This window comes from Vanellus vanellus (genome assembly GCF_965231255.1).
Source record: "Vanellus vanellus genome assembly, chromosome: 7".
Classification (NCBI taxonomy): Eukaryota; Metazoa; Chordata; class Aves; order Charadriiformes; family Charadriidae; genus Vanellus; species Vanellus vanellus.
Genome location: NC_138912.1, coordinates 34,808,913 through 34,825,795, shown reverse-complemented (window position 1 = coordinate 34,825,795; position 16,883 = coordinate 34,808,913). Strand labels below are relative to the sequence as shown.

Below are 16,883 nucleotides of genomic sequence, written 5' to 3'. Positions count from 1 at the left end.
AGCGCTCTGTAGGCGTTAGAAGGCAGCTATTAGCCAAGTCACTTCACGTACAGGCAAGGCCCTCCGAATTCATCCCAGCTTTCCTATATTCGCTGGATGATGAACACAGAAGTTCAGCCATACATGTGTGCTAACACTGTTAGTACAAATCTTCATTTGTGGTGGGTTTTTTTATACTCCGCAACATTTGTAGAGATTTAACACACGTTTAGTGTCAAAACACCTTGCTTTTATTTTCATATCCTTTTTGAATCAGGTTAAGCTGTAAACAATTTCTTTTTCAATCAAATACTGCCAGCTAGAATTACTTCCATTCATGCATCACTGAAAACAAAAAGGGTATTTTTCTTTAAGTATAGATTTTTCTTTTTAAACAATGTCACTTTATACAGAAACCAATAGCTAGATTCGATGCACCCTGATTAGTTATGTAAACAGATAACCCAAAAAAAAACTCGTCAACAGAACTAATAAGTTGGTTCCTTCATAGAATGGAAATTAAAATCGCTCCTGACTCGAGGTTAACGTGGTCAGGAGTATAGAGCGTGGCACATAAATCCATCTAGGAGGTGTATAAATTGCACTGTATCTGAATTAACAAAGTTATGCATAATGAAATGCACAGTTTAAATTCATGCTAGAAAGCATTTTTCAATATGAAGTGGTAGCCAACTGGCAACCATAACAGTTAGGTTCTGCACCATCATTTATGGCATTATAGATAACTATTACCTATAGCATACTTTAAAACCCTGAAGGATTGTGTTACTTGAAACGTTCTCCAGGCAGTCATTTGGTTTGAAACATTGGGAGAAAGACTAAAGAGCTCGCCATCTTATACCCATTATGGTACCTTTGACTTCTATGAAGTAGATCAGATATGGTGTGTGTGTTTCACAGTAACAAGGTTGCTTTAATGCCTTTTCTCCAACAGTAGGATTGTGTTAGATGTTTCTGCCCTCAGATCACCATTGTCCTGGTGGTTTTCCCTTTTCTTAAGTTTGAGTAACTACACTGAGCACTTTTCCTGGTTTTTAACTATTCATCAGTCCTTTCAGTATATCTTCCGAGAATTCCAGCAGAGGGAGTTCAGGGGACGGGATGTCCAAGGGGGGAAGGTTGGGTATTGGAATGTCCTTTGCCTTCCCAGCAGTTGTTGCAAACTTCTGCCAAGTTGCAGCTGAAGAAGTAGCTTCTGAGTGTTGCTGCAGACCCCACAACTCTGACTTCTCGACGAAGTCAGCATCTACATCCAACTCCTTGTCTACTGGAGATTTTTGGAGTCTAGCTCTTTCTGCTTTTAACTGCTTATTCTCTCTCCTTAATCGCTCATTTTCAGCTACAAGAAATTCTATGTGCCGTTTCAAATCTGCAATTTTGGTTGCCTGCTCTTCTATTATTGTTTTGTCATCTTTTGGAGCTTTACTCCCAATACATGCTTCGACCGGCTCCTTTTTCTTCTGAAGCAGAAATAATAGTGTATCTGGGTCCCTGTCAAAGACTCCCTGAATATCCTGCGGATGTTTCTCTGTGGAAGGGCTGTATTTCTGAGTAACAGGAACCAATACGTTTTGATCATCAGAGTCTTCAGCAGATGGCTTATAAGAAGTCTGAAGATGTGCAGCTATTTCCTTGTCAGCATTCTGCTGGGCTTTCAGCTTTTCCTCCCTCTTTGCCCTTTTCCACCTCTCCTGGATGAGCAGTAACTGTTTCATGTGACTATCCCTTTGTAATTCCAGTGATAGCTGAGCCTGAGTAAGAACAAGATTAAACAATTTCATCGGTGATCCCTAATCCCACCTGAATATTCACGCAAGTAAAGTTACATGCAAGTAAATATTTACATAAACAGCACCACAGCATGCCTGAGGGGGTGGGAGGAGCTTTTGTTATTCAGATATTAAATCCAACAAGAAGTGATCTCTGCTTGTACAATGCAACAGATTCAGATATGTCACCCAAATTTAGCATAACTACTAATATTGTGAAGGAGTGAGTTAACATTTGGTCTTTTTGTTTGTTTGTTTGTTTTTAATTCACTGACCAGGCTACGGTAATACCTCTGAGCGGAGGCACTAGGAGTTCAACTGACCTATGACCGACACCAAGAAGGAAGAGATTCACTTGGCCCACACAGCCACACTTTTGCTAACTCATAAAAACTGTTTGTATGGTTCTGTGATGGCATCTGCATAGGCATATTAATAACACCCAACACTAAGCAGAAAAGTGCTGAGGCCAGATATGGCTCCAAATGATTCAGCCATATTTAATGAAGGGGGTGGCATGGTGGTTAATAACTCACAGGAACAACACGGGTAAGAGGCTACCATTTTTCTACAACAACGACCCTTTGGAGGAAAGACGGATGTCCGATCTCCAAGGGTTATTTGCTTCAATAATACTGTTTACGCTCAAAGCCTGGTGCTATGAAAGTGCTGAGCAGACTCCACTACTACACTGAGGGACAGATCTGTGCAATGAATAAGGGAAGGTGTAGGGTTGTTGTTCTGGAGATCCCCCTAAAAACAAAATTACAGACTGTAGATGAGATGCTCAGTTTTGTGTCTCAGCAAAACAGCCTAAGTGCCTCACAGCAAAAGTTAAACATGAAACTAGTTTTATCCCCTACTTGAAGATGCCTTGCAGACTAGAAACCATTGTTGGAGAACCCTTCAATGGGTTAGTAGTTTTCTTGTCCCTGCTCCACATAAACTTGGAAAAACCCTCAAGGAAGACGAGCATCACGGACTATGCATTTTTAAAACACCTGGTGAGGTTGCCATGGGTTCAGAAAACTACGGGGAGGCTAATGCCCAGGAGGGGTATGATCAGTCAGGGCCACCATATGACACACAGGTGCACAATAGAGCTATGGCTGATCCTAGTGCCTGCTGCACTTTGGTCTCACCTGCTCTGACTGGGTCAGCTTCATAGCATCTGTAAGGTATGCTGCAGAAGAGAAAATTGATAAACATTTAGGACAGGGTTACAAAACTTGAATGTTTCCATAAAAGCTAAGAAAAGATTATAGACCTTCTGTGTTCTGAATCCCCCACATAAAAGCAGCAGTTCAGAGGCAAAATATTTACTAAGTTACAGTGGCTGGAAACACCTGCTGTTTTTTGAAAGTCTGAAAAAACTACTCTAATATCGTGTAGTACATGCTACACCCTTCCCATGGCATTCTGTTGGCTCAGGTTGTTCCGATTTGTTTTTCAGAGGACAGCAGTCATTTCCAGAAAGTCCCAGAAGAACAACTTTCCCATGAAGGGAAGAGACACAGCTAAGGACCAGACTTTTAACATACAAGCATTTTAAGACAAAAGGTGGTAAGTAAGATCCTCTCGCCCATGGCACGCTAGTATTATGAAGTAATGCCCTTTAATTATATTCTTGATGAATAGGTATAGTCTGTAGTTCCCCAATTTTTTCAACTTCCCCTCCAAACCAGAAAAAGTGCTGGCTTACAGATAGAGCAGCACTTCAGACTTTAAGCCTATCTTGCTACTGCTGAAAATGACAAGAGACAAGAAATTCATGACCAAATTCAGAAGGATGTCAGATAATGGCATAGAATCATCAGATGAAAAAAAGCAATAAACATTCAATGCATTTCTTGGGTTTATCTTGGTATATGAAGCAAAGGAAACAAAAAAGAAAAGTCTGCATATTAAAACATAAGTGCTATCCCCCATTGCTCCGAGTATTTCATAAATATGAAAAAACCTATCACTTTCTCATTTTATGGGGTTTGCCAGTATTTATGAATGGGAAGTGAGAACGCCTGGTACCTAGGTTACAATGTTCAGGGTAGCCCTTATTTTGCCTCCACACAAGCTCTGTCACTGGAAATGTCCTACTTGTGGCACCAATTAAGACCTCCTCTTTCTTCTTCTGCCAAGCAGTTGCCACACTGTCAGACGGCTGATGGACTCCAACACAAATAATTAAGCGTGACTAGTTAAATGGACAGGTAAACGCACAAAGTCTCGCTTAGGAGAGGCTGTGAACTGCAGTGGTTAGGCCTGCAATGCAATCTCTGTTTTGCTCGAGTTCTGGAAAAGCTGAGCTCATCACCTGTTCTTAGCTGTCTTGATTCAGACTATAGGAAAGGGAAGTAAGTAAACTTTTGTAAGCAAACATTTGTCTAAGTATTTCCTTTATCAACAGAGAAAGCAGGTGACTTCAGCTATAAAAGCAGTGAAGAAAATACAAAGCTTAAAGTGAAACTGGCTTACAGCAGGTTCCCAACTGCAGTTTCTGCATGACACAAGGTGTTGTCTTCATCTTGAGTCAAGAACTGCATTCACAGTGATAACCACCCCCAATCAAAGCAACTTTGGAAAGAAAGGCCTATTTTTAGCTGCTTATATGAGAAAAAAAGTTTCCAAAAGGGTGCTTGATCTGGACTGAAAAACAAATTCACATTTTAAGAATAAAAATTTTGCAAGTAACTAGCTATTCTACTTACATGAAGCATGCGAATCTACAAATTGATTTTAAGAGCTGGAATGTGAGAAATACCTACTCACCAGCAGCTTTTCTGTGACAAGAAATTGCTTCTTCATATTTCCCTGCTGCCAACAAACGGTCTGCCTTTCTGCTCTGTTGGTGGGCCTTAAAATAAAAAGAACATTATTACATCAATGAGGGTTAACCAACAAATACTTATACCTATTTTAAAAGTAATCAGTACATCTAAGAAACCTGTACTGATCCAAATTCTCAAGCTTTTAGGCCCAGATCTCCCAGTCCCTTACAAGCTTTATAATTTGATTTCTTCTTTAATACTACCTTACAAGAATCTGTACTGTACAGGTAAGAACCAAAGTTTGTTAATGCAGCATTGATGGTGTGTACACAACAAAATCCTTTTGAAGCTGTTCCTCAGAAATTACATATTATTCTTTATAGGCAGACATTTATTGTAGTTGTGTGAAAAGACCAGCAGGCCATAAGAAGTTAAGAGAAGCTGTAAGTATCCAGGACCAATTTACCTGGCAGAATGCAAGATATTTGGATTATGTTACAGCTGGTTTGACATTTTCTGCTGCTCCATGCCCAAGAGGCTTTGCCTCTTGGGTGAAGAAATTGCAAAAGATCTTTGAGTTTTTTTGTTTGCAGCTTACACCAGTCAACGGAAGCAGCACAGCCATAGTTAAAGATATCAAAGTCACATTGTTGCTGTACAACATTTAAGTCCATACTAGTATTTGTAAGCCACTAATGTAAACCACTAAGGTAGACTAAGGATGTTGCTGAAAGCAAGCAATTGATGCAAGTGTTTGCATACGCTCAGTGAGAAACAGTATTGCATAAAGAGCACTGCAACATTCATGAAAGCAAGTCTTTTTGTCATTATGACAAGACATGGGTTTTATGGTCCTTCCTCCAAGACAAGCTGTGTAATATGAAAGGCTACAATCACTAACTGGCAAGACTGTCAGTAACACAGACTATTCATCACTGCTTTGCTACATGTTGAGTTTGAAGTAAACACAAATCAGGTACTGGGCACTGACATTGTGAAACAACCCAAGACACGAATCTGAAGAAAGTGTTTGCCTGTTTCATTGTGTAAGATTACTCTTTCTTAATAAAACCTTTACCAAATCCATACTGACTGAACCTCTAGGGGAAACAGAGCCTGAAAGCCTGAAATCTGCCTCTGTAATTCTGTCTCTGACCCATACAAATTCTCTATTCCCTACCTTCCCTCAAATAAAGGCATAAAACATTAGATTTCAGATGTTTGGTGAATATAAGTCATGTTCCAGCATCAACATAAAAATGAGCACAGGATGGTAACATGATTCCATCAGGACTAGCATGATACTTATACTAACATTAATTTTAAAATAAAGTTCCAAAATACAGGTCAATTTCTTTGTCATTTTTGTCCTCTAAATTGTCTTATCACCTACAGTGTTACTGTAAGTTCAGTTTTCTACCAGAATTTTAGCAGCTTTGACACCACAGAAGAGGATGACTTCTACAGAAAACACTCTTTTGGGCAACAGCTGTTCTTAAGGAATCCCAAGCAGTTGTATCACTGCATTTAGACATTTGGCTTTTCTAACACTGATTTCATGTGGTAATGTAGAGTGTTCTTAAAAAAAATCCTATAATTCCTTGATTCTTCGCAACAAATATTTCGGTTACAGTCTTCTTCCTCACCTTCATTCAATCATCAGAGTATTGTCAGCATTCCCTGTTTCTTCTGCCCTGAGGTTAAATAATTTCAGAAGAGGTAGTGTTTTTCTATTGGAAAATCATCTATTTTATGGCCTTTTTCCATGGACTCCTACTGAAGACATATGCCCGAAAGATAAACTTATTTCCCACAGGAATGAACAAACGGTATCAGCTCATATAAAGCCATCTCCTCGGTTATTCACGGCAGCTCATTCAGTTACAAATCAGCTATGTCATGGATGTAAAAACACCTGAGCTAGCTCCTTGCAAAACATTTTTTCAATAAATGAGTATTGATACAGCTGCTTCTGCAAACTGCATGGGAAGATCTAAAAAAAAAAAAAAAAAAACCAAAACCAAACAGGGAAAGTGGAAACAGGGTAGCTAGAGACAGGAGAGCCAAGAAAGCAATTCAGTGAACCAGGGGCCTGGTTCCATTTATTAGTTTCCACAGATAAGAACTTGAGTCTGACTGTTTTCAAAGGTTATTTTCATATGTTTTAAACTATGGACCACAATCTTACAAATCACTTAAGCACGTGCAGAACACTTGAGGACAGTCAGTTGTTATTTGATTGAACAATTAAATTATTTCCATTCTCAATTAACTCCCAGTGAAGCTGAAGGAAGTCTGAAGAAGTTGGGCTAGACTGTGAAGAAAATTAGGAAAACAACAGTCCAGAGATGCTAGCAAAAAGAAAAGCTAGGATCCTCTGATTACAAGGCCAAAATGCCTTTCTTGCTGTTACATCAAAATATATAGATGTCAAGCCATCTTACGCTGATGCAGAGCAACAGACTTCCCCAGTGGAAACAAGAGGAATCACAGCAGAGGAAAATCCGTTTCAGCACAGCCTTCTGTGAGAAAGCTAGGTGTTTTGCAGTCAGTCATGGGGGAGGAATTCCTCATTTTGTATGTTTTCCTGCCAGCTTGACAAAGAAATATTTGCTCATTTATTCCAGCCTGCGAGTGTTTGTTCCAATTAGTTGATTGTGGAAGAACCAAGGAATTTCTCCTATTTTCATGGTAGATTATTCATCACCCACAGTTTGAAGAAATTAATAGTGCTGTTTCCTAGCAGCAAGCGATGAAGCTGCAACAGAAAGAAGTACTTGAATGCTTAATAGCCATGTATCGTGGATAAGCTTCTACGTCTTGTTTAGTCTGCTGGTTATTCCTAGTGCTCAGTTACACTTAGCCACACAGCATCCAACCATTGTTAGCAAATCTATTTTGAACTCAGAGTGGCCTGCATCCCATTATAAAACTGGCAATGGAAGAATTGGTCCTATATCATCATAAAGTGAGGAAGATGGCTCTCAAGTTTATCCCTGGTCTGACATCATGCTAAAGGAAGGTGTTTACACCAACAATTCTGGAGCTGCTATGCTGCTTCCCACAGAGTCAAGCAGGACTGCGTTGACTTTGGTCCTGCTGCTGTGATGACTACAGAAAAAGATGCTGCATAACTGTGGTGGGTTTATATCTCTGACTTCTCTTTCCTCTTCCAGTTGCTGTGCTGGAAATATATGTAGGATATGGTGTAAGAATAATTATAATTCATTAACAAGCTATGGAATTGAAGGAGAAAAGCAGGTTGACAACTACTTCCAGATGTCCCTCCCAATCCAGATGAGCAGGAATTCCCAGTAGGCAAATGGACAGGTGTAACAACTTGATTTTCATCAGTGGAAGCAGCTGTGAGCGAAGAATGACCAAGCTAAAAAGCTTCCTTACCTTGCTCCAACATATTTGGTTCTTAAGGGATGATTTGTGCATGGCTTAGTGTGTCACTTGAGCCACTCTGGATGAACTACAGAAGCAGGTAAGCTAAACAGCTTTCCTCAAACTTTCTAACTGTAGCCAAGATGTTATGGGATGATATTTGCATTTGTAAGTTTGTACTGCTATTCCAAAGAAATATTTCTATTTCATTCTTCACCTAGCTAACCCAAACCATTGACTATGTAATCTCTGAGCAACATGATAAAAAGATAATCAAACTCTCTGAAACAGCAGTGCAGGTCTTCTCTTTACCTAGAGCTTTCTTTAGCACCCCAAAAATTAACACTAATATTCTTTTTTTTTTTAATATAAACTAGACAATTGTGTGACTGCAGGCCATAAGAAATGAAACCATAAGGCCTGCTTGCCAGATTTCTTGCCACTCCCTCAAACTAAAAAAAAATTAAAATGCTAGTTTTCTTTCTAGAGATAGTGCACATTTACAACTTGAAGGATTGCTACCATATGATCCTAGCTTAGACTGGGTGGGGGCAAAAAAAAAGCTTCCCCCACACGATTCCAGTTGATGGCTAGCTATTATAGAGAGAAGAGTAACAGGAAAAAACTTGCTTGATCCTACAATATTTTTAAAACCTAGATTTAGTACCACTCATTTTCAAATAGGATAAGTCTAACACCCTCTCCTAAGAGCAGTAATTTGCTACAGTTCTCCTGTAGCTGAGATAGTCTTGTGTATGATTTGTTTCAATTTGTTTCCCTAATGGGGGAAAGCCTTGCACAAGATGTTAAGCTTACAGCCTCCTTTGTTCATTGTAAGGGACTCTTGAGAAAGTGATATATTTTAATATGATTATGAAGCACAGATTACAGTGCCTCACTTACTACTAAAGTTACAAATGAAGCTAGGAAAACCCAGTTGCTAAAATGATGAGGCCTGAGGAAAGCTAACTGCAAAGAAGTTCTGTCTAATATAACAGTTTGTAACTGTTTTAAGTGAAACCAAACTGTTTTAAGTGAAACCAGTGTTTGCTGCTCATATTAATATCATCCATGCTATGGGCTGTGGATACCAGTTACCTTTGCCAGAAAGGATCAATACCTATGCTGAAAGCAATGATGAAGGTATTTTTTTGAGAGATGAGGGATCTGTTTGGAGATTTGTTTCCTTAAGGATACAGGGCTGCTTTTCTAAGAATGTATATGGGAGAATGGAGGAGTCAGAAAGTGCACGTTGTGTTGTTTCCATATTGTACAAAAGAGTGCTGAGTATCTTCCACGTGGATGTTTACCGCAGCAGGCCACAAAGGGTGGGATGAGGTGGTGCACTGTTGTTGCCTCCACCCTATGAACACTGTCAGTGCTACACACAGAGAAGTCTCTTTCAAACCCATTCTTACCAGGACATAGTGAACTTTGAAAGGTTTGAATGTGTATGTCTGCATATGCATTGAAAAATGGAATGAAGAGATGATTCAAGAGGAAAACTGGACCTGAGCTGTCCAAGAATAAAGTATGGCCATCCATTTTTCTTATTACAAAAAATAAATAATTCGTGCAATCATGACGAATAAAACTCAGGGTGACTATGAAAAATGCTTGTATTTACAGGCAGTTACACTAAAAGCAAAAATCATAGTTATATTCTCATTATTTAGCATGTGTTACAGTACGTTTGCCACTGAGCCTAAAGAAATGTTAACGTGTAGCTTTATCAACAGAAGCAAGCCCCCTTGAAAATACTCCATGTATTCTGCGTAGAAAGATATAGTTGACTGAAGGAGAAACAAAAAATGGCAGAACCCATTGTGGCTAGTCAACCAAGACCACTAGCCACATGTTAGCTCAATTTTCTATCTTTGAAAGCCTGTACTTAGCAAGGTTGACAGAACAATGACTCAACTGTAAATTACACATTAGTGTGACTATAGAGCAAAACAAGTATGTGAAACTCTTAGGAGAATGTATTCTTAATATTAACAGACTCCTCACTCACTTTGCATTGAACTGTAAAGATGCTGAAGTTCAACTCACTTGTAAGCAATAGTATTAGAATTTAAATATATGGGCAGACAAGCAACCAGTTGTTTAGCCAACCAACATGAATTCACTGAATAGTTCTAATTGACTACGCGTGTGTTCCCAACCTATTCCAAATTTAAGATAAAATGCTTAGTCTGAGTTCCTCACCATGCAAATGCAATTTAGAGATCTGGAATGAAACCAAATCACGTTTGCACTGTTCAGATTAGGTGGAGTCTTCAGAACCCCATATAGGCATAGCTGCAGCTCTTTCCCTGATCACCTGCAACTTCATTAAGGTGTGGTATCCTTTTACCTATTGCATAGTCAAAGCAACCTCATTCTCTGCCTTTTCATCCATTTAGTATGATAAAAGTGCTAAATGCTTCAACTTGCTTGTCAGAGCCATTTTGTATATGTACAGTTCTCAGCTGCTTTGGTAACATTTTTCTTGTCCCCATATAGAGTGCTGCAGCTGGTACTACACAAGTCTTGCTAACTGGAGGCTATAAGCTAAATGAGAACAGTTCCACTGCCTTGATAATAAACAGAAACAATCTGGGCTCCTATATGTAGCCCTAAACCACATGGCTCCAGCTGTTACAGCAAGTGAGCTACCCCTCAGTAGGGAGAACTGAATCATCCCAACAAATGGTCCGGTAAACAAACTATTCCAGGAGCAACTATTTCAAACAAGTGGGGCAGAAAGGCTTCAGCCTGCTGCCTCCCCAGTCTGCCATGAGATGGCTTCATTTGAGTCTTTAAACTGTTAGGCTCGCTTGCTCAGAGCTGAACTGCATGGCTCGATGATATGCATGTAATGGCAGTGTGACACAGCAGAAAGGCACTGCTGGTAGGTACCCAAACAGCAGAGATACCAGTGAGGAAATCAGGCTTCTGTCAACCACCTGTAGCTTAGCCAATTATGTTCTTGACTAGGAGCTACTGCAAGTTGTTATATGTGCAACATGGAACAGTTTTGTGTTGTGCTCTAATAGTAGTTATATGACTGAATGCAACTTCCAAGGAGGCTATTACTGATCTGGCTGTTCAGCTGAGTATCTGATGCCGCACCTCAGCACCTTCTGTCATTTCACTGAGACGGATATGCTGCTGCCTCTGTGGGTTCACACCTCATGGTTCCCTTAGCTGAAATGAATGGCCCCATCCAGACCTTATTGTTACTGGGAAAACCAAGACAAGGCTTCCACTACTGTGGTAAAAAAACAGACTTTGTGTTAGGCATGTCGATAATAATATTTCCACTTTTATTACTTAAAAGCTTGTTTTCTGTCGCTTGGGTGCATCCACCTCTTTTTTTCTCTCTCCATTTTAGTTTGGGAGAGCAAGTATAGCAGCTTTCAGATTAAGCTTTATTAAAAAAAAAAAAAAAAAACACAAAACAAAACCACAACAAAACAAACCAAAACCAAACAAATCAAAAAAAACAAATTGGATTCAGTGGATGTTTCTGTAGAGTAACATAATATTCCTGCTTTTCCAATCAAAATAACAGAGGTGCAGGCTGGCATTAAGTCTCAAATACATATGGTTTAAATCCTTTGGTCTCTGGAAAACTTTCATAGGTGCTTTGTATTTTTTTTTTTCTACTCTTCCATATTGCATATCTATTCTGCTTGTTATTAACCCTTGTGTGGATGTAGTATTCACCTCACTTCTAAATAATTTCTTAAAGTAGACTATTGATTAGCTTGCACTGGAATGGCTGCTACCAGCATCTTACAGCATTAATATTAAAAGTTTCCATTATATGAGATTCTTGCGATATACACTTTGTTGTGTTATTCTCACTCCAGCCACCTGTCTGTGCTTTCTGTTTTTCATCAAAACAACAGCTCTTCAAGTTGGGTCCCTTACACTTCAAGAAACTTACAGGCAATAGATATTCACCAGATCTTGGACTGTACCTTATTATAAAGCATACAAAGCACTATTACCTTGTAAGAATAATATAAGGTAGAAGTGGTATGGCTCCTTAGCAAATATTCTATGGGAAGATACTGAGGTACTAAAGCAGAATCTGCAGTTATGAAGTCCTGAGTGTCAGACTGTTCAACGAGCAAGTTTCCTTTTTAGTCTCTTCTTGAGGTTGATACTATTTGCCCCATATTTTTACTGTGTTATTTCCAAGCTTCTGATGGTCAGCAGTGTGCTATTGTGCTTCTTAAGCGACATCTTTTGCTCCTATACCTAAGGTTAAAATTATTGCTGGATGTGAGATCAGAATTCTTTGCCTAAACCAGATGGCAGTAGGAATTGCCCCTACAGTAGGTAGGGCAGAGAAGCTCTTAACTGCATGGGTGTTTTAGGTTGAGGTTTTTTGTGTGTTTTTGTGGTTTGTGTTTGGTTGGGTTTTTTTGTTTTGTTTTTGGGTTTTTGTTTACAGACCACCTTTTCTTATGAGAGTTATCTTCATCCTTTTGCAGTGAAAGTTTTAATGTTGAGATGTCTTAGTTTATGGCACTGGATTATGTGTGAAACAAGTGTTCAGCTGGACTAGATATCTGCTATATGGTTGCCTGCAGGTGCAGGGACTGCACTCTGTCCATACCAGTTTTACGTTCCACCACACAACCTAAATATTTTACTTGTAGGTTTGAAGAACTGGCTTCCTTATTATTAAAAGCATAAGAATCAGGGCTTTAACCAAGTCTTTAAAGATTAAATGATGATTCTTATCCACAAAGCATACAGTACACTTCAGGGGGCAGAGGGGAGGAGGGAAAGGGCAAGAGGAAGACACAAATTATATACTCAAGTATCCAGGCTGGCCCAGAACACCTTCCTATGGCTCTAACAACATAGACGATGGCAACAATTTTGGAAAAGTTGTTTCAATCTATTCCTAAATGAAGTATCACTGGATACAATGAATAACTTGAGGACAGCTCAGTGGAAAAATCAAATCATCAGTTAGTATTGTAGCACAAGCCCTAGAAACGTTAAAAGAAGGAAAGATGGGGTTAGACGTGGCATGATTATTTGTTAAGCGTGCAACAGTGGCACAGAATTTATACAAAAAGATAAGACTAATTTTATCAGGAAAAAAAAGGAGTCTGAAGAACTAAAGCCCAAATTCTAAAGATAGGTCCATTTGTCATTGAAGTAATTAGACATGAAGGTCAATAACTAAAGTTTCCATTTAACAAACAACACTGTAGTTATAGAGTACTTAAAAAAATCTGGAAAGCAAATCAGTATTTGTCTAGTGCCATCTACAGAAGTAAATCAGTAAATTAAGGAAATCAAAATGTAACTAAACTTAAAGAAAAAGAAATATCATTGATAGTTTAAGGCATTAATGAAGACCCAGATGCATAAAGGTAAAATATTATTGAGGGCAAGATATCTTTCAGAAGGTAGAAAAAGAATGTAATTGAAGTCAGCAGAATACAACAAGGTATGGCATGCCACCTGTAGTTAGGAAGGCTAAGCATATAGTAAAATATATAAACAGTAACTGAAACAGAAAGCAACCAATACAAGTGATTAAGTGCAGTTGGTGTGCTACATGTTGACAGAGAAATGGAGACATTAGGATACCACAAAACTACTATGGATTTTTTTTTTTTTTTGTCAGATCACCTCCTCAGGAAAATCAGGATGGTATCCATGCTTTCCAATAACTAAGACTAGATGCTTAAATACACAACTAGTGAACAAGTTTTACAGGACAAAGCAACATCCAAGAACTATAGCAAATTCTAATGAAAAGCCTTAACTAAACAAAAATCAATTTCACAAAAATTAGCAAGCGATGATATACTGAAAGAAGGAAAATTTCCTGTACTTAAGTCATCAATAGCCGATAAATAAGCCTAATGATTAGTGTATCCAAAACCACTTTGTGGTTTAGGGTTGTGGTTTTTTGGGTGGGCTTTTTTTTTTTTTTTTTTGTCATGTGGTTGGGTGTTTTTCCCCTCGACTCTGATGGTTTGTCTTCTTTGGGAAAAGTTGTGCTTTTCCAGCCCACAGGAACTAGACTTAGGTAAGAGAAGAGATTTATAGGAGAAGCAAATGAAATACATGATACTGGATAGTATTGAAAACTTAAATGAACATTCTTATACTGGAGGTTGGCACCTTCTGTGAACGTTGTTGCAGATCTGAAACTCAGCTGCAGAGAGGGACTGGGAATAGCTTTGCAAAACACTAGTTACTCCTGTTCATGTCCTTGTAAAAATGTAGGCATGCTTTAACCACAGCACTGTACCATTCAAGCTCTTATCATTAAGAGTTTTCATGGTGCTTGTCAAAACCTGAAAAGATGGGTCATTTTTTTTTATACAAGAATATCCATGACTATATTGTGCAGCAGTTTCAAGAAAAGTTTTTGTATTTCAGGATACTCCTTAAAAGAGAGTAGAAACATATGCGCAGGCAACTTCATAATTTTCTGTACAAAACTACATAAAGCAACTTTTTTCCTGTATCATCTGTTACGCAGAAGTGTCTTGATCTTATTGTTAGCCTGGTGCTAGACAGGTGTGGTAACCGCACACTCCTATTGCGGTCAGAGGATCATCAACAAGGCTTTAGTCATATTCTCATCACTCCTACAATCCTTAGTAAGTCATCTCAGTAAGAAACACTACTAACTGGTGACACCTGCGCTGCGACAAAGGTGCTACTTTCAGCCATTTACTAGTGAATATTCAATTATAATTTTCTCCTTAGAAGCTCATGCACTAGATCAACTTTTGAAAAGGTTTTTACAGTGTCTATGAAATAGCTATAGTTTATCCCTCCTGCATTACCATGCTGTAAGTTTGTCTGTCTTTAAACCCACCACCTCAACAAGTTACAAGAGCTTTCTAGTTCCTGCTGTTCCTTATTTCAATCAGGCCTCCAGTACACAGAGTAAGAAGTCCGAGATGGCACAATGCAGACATACCCAGAGTGGTCCTGCACCACCAGTTCAGATCCATAGTAGACCATCTTCCTGCTATGCTTTCAGCCCTAATTCCATGGATGGTCTGCAATGCCAATTTTACAAGTCTTTTTGAAACCAGAGAGAGCAATCCAGAAGTACCTGACTGACTCTGTATGGAACAGGCAAGGGTTTGTCAGAGCTGACACCATCAGCAATCAAAGAAGCTTTGATTAAAAACTAAACTGACACAAGTCTCTAAGGTTTGCACGGCAATGTCCAAACAGTTTCTGGATAAAACTAATTCCTGGAAGCACAAGAGCTGTACTCCTGGTGTGCTGCTCCTGGCTAATTGGACTGCTGGACCAAGGCTAGTTTTGTAAGGGAATGCTCTGTGTATCACCGCATCTGAGGCATAGTCAAGATACAGCTTTGACAAAACCCACAAGGCAGCAGAGAATTAACTGTTCTTGACCCTAGATCTTGTCTATGTGACAGAAACCTACCAATTTAGGCTGTTTAAAATCTTACTAGCTTTTGCAAAGATGCATTTTTCAGGCATCTGTGTTTCAGTTAAGGTTCCTTAGAGGTTTAGTTTAAGCAGAGTTAATTACTGATTTAAGATTTTAAAACATTTCACCTTCTGCAATCAAAAGAAGCATCTAGTCAGTAGCGGGCCGTGAGAAGTCTCTCAAACTCTAAACTCGCATAGGTGTGGCCTGTGTCATCTACACGCTTCCTTCCAGAACGTCCCTCGTCCCTTATTTGCCACTCGGGCCACATTTAACCCCCCACCCCCTAATCTAAACATGCCGCCACACGCACCCCTGCGTTGTTTCCTCCGCCTTGTGCTCCCGGGCACGGAGCCGCAGCCCTCCGGCCTGCCCATCGCCTCTCCGCCACCGGACCGGACTGTGGCGAGCCCAGCTTCCCCTCCCCTCCCCTTCCCCCGCCCGGGACAGCCGCCCGGCCCCGCTCCCCTCCGGACAGGCCAGGGCCCGGTGCCGCCGCGGCAGGGCCTGGCACAAGCCCTGAACAGCTGCTGGGAGGGTGCCGGGGGGGTGGGGGGTGCGGAGAGGGCCCTATTTACCGTTCAAGTCGCGCTTCTCCGCCCGGCTACCCACCGGCAAGACGGGAGGGGTGTCGTTCCCGTCTACCCCCCCCTCCCCGCGCGCGCCCCGGCCCGCCTGAGGGCCCAGCGCGGCGGGACCGGCTGACAGGACGCACCGCCCCCCCCCCGGATCCGCGCGCTCACCAGGTTGAGGGGCCCCTCCATCACTTCCATGGACGGCGGGGGCTGCGGGCACATGGGCGCGGGAGGCGGCCTGGCTCGCCGGTCCGGCTGCCGGCTCCGCCGCTCCTCCCGCGTCCCCTCCCCGGCTGCTTGTAAACACGGCGGCCGCTTCCGCCCGGCCCGTGACCGGGCGGCGCCTCGCGAGAGCCGCGCGGGGCCGCGCGAGACTCCGGGGCGGGGCAGGGCGGGGGGTCGCCGGGACAACGGGCGCCGCACCTTGGCCCCGCCCCTTCCAACGGCCGCCTTCCCGCCCGCGGGCCTCCCGCTGAGGGGAGCGGCCTCCGAGAGGCGGAGAGGTGTCGCCCGCCCAGGCGGAGCAGGGCCGCCGGGCCGTGGAAGGAGACACGCAGCCGTGGTTTCCATTCCCGGTGGGTTCCCCCTCCCCCCCGCCCCGCTTTAATGCAGCGCTGTGCGTGGCACGGGTCGCCGGCCTGTGGATGCGCGGGGTTTCTGTGAGGAAAACCCCCACCCAGCGCGGCCACGGAGCGTGGCGGTAAAAAGGGGCCATCGCCGCTGGGCAGCAAGGTTGGTGCCGGTGTCAAAGAGGTCCCACAGGCCAGCCACAGACACGAGTGACAGCGGGAAGGGCCCCCTTCCACTGCCGAGGAGCGGAAGCAGCTCCTGCCCGGGGGAGCTGAGTTCTGCCCCGAGGCGCGTCGCCCAAGGGTGACTGACGGGGTGCGGGCTGTGATTTCGGCCCTGGGCACCAAGCTCCTCAGGAGGGCAGCCCGGGT

General features: G+C 41.7%; 1 protein-coding gene across 1 annotated transcript; it reads right to left on the bottom strand.

Moving 5' to 3' along the window:
• Positions 1–207: 207 nt before the first annotated feature.
• On the bottom strand, positions 208–16,269 carry NRBF2 (nuclear receptor binding factor 2). Its single transcript, XM_082486163.1, has 4 exons — positions 16,111–16,269; positions 4,536–4,620; positions 2,912–2,952; positions 208–1,751 (listed from the first exon to the last, which is right to left on the bottom strand). Exons 1-4 carry the CDS (start codon positions 16,162–16,164, stop codon positions 1,035–1,037), a joined length of 897 nt encoding a protein of 298 aa, XP_082342289.1. The 5' UTR covers positions 16,165–16,269; the 3' UTR covers positions 208–1,034.
• Positions 16,270–16,883: the final 614 nt, after the last annotated feature.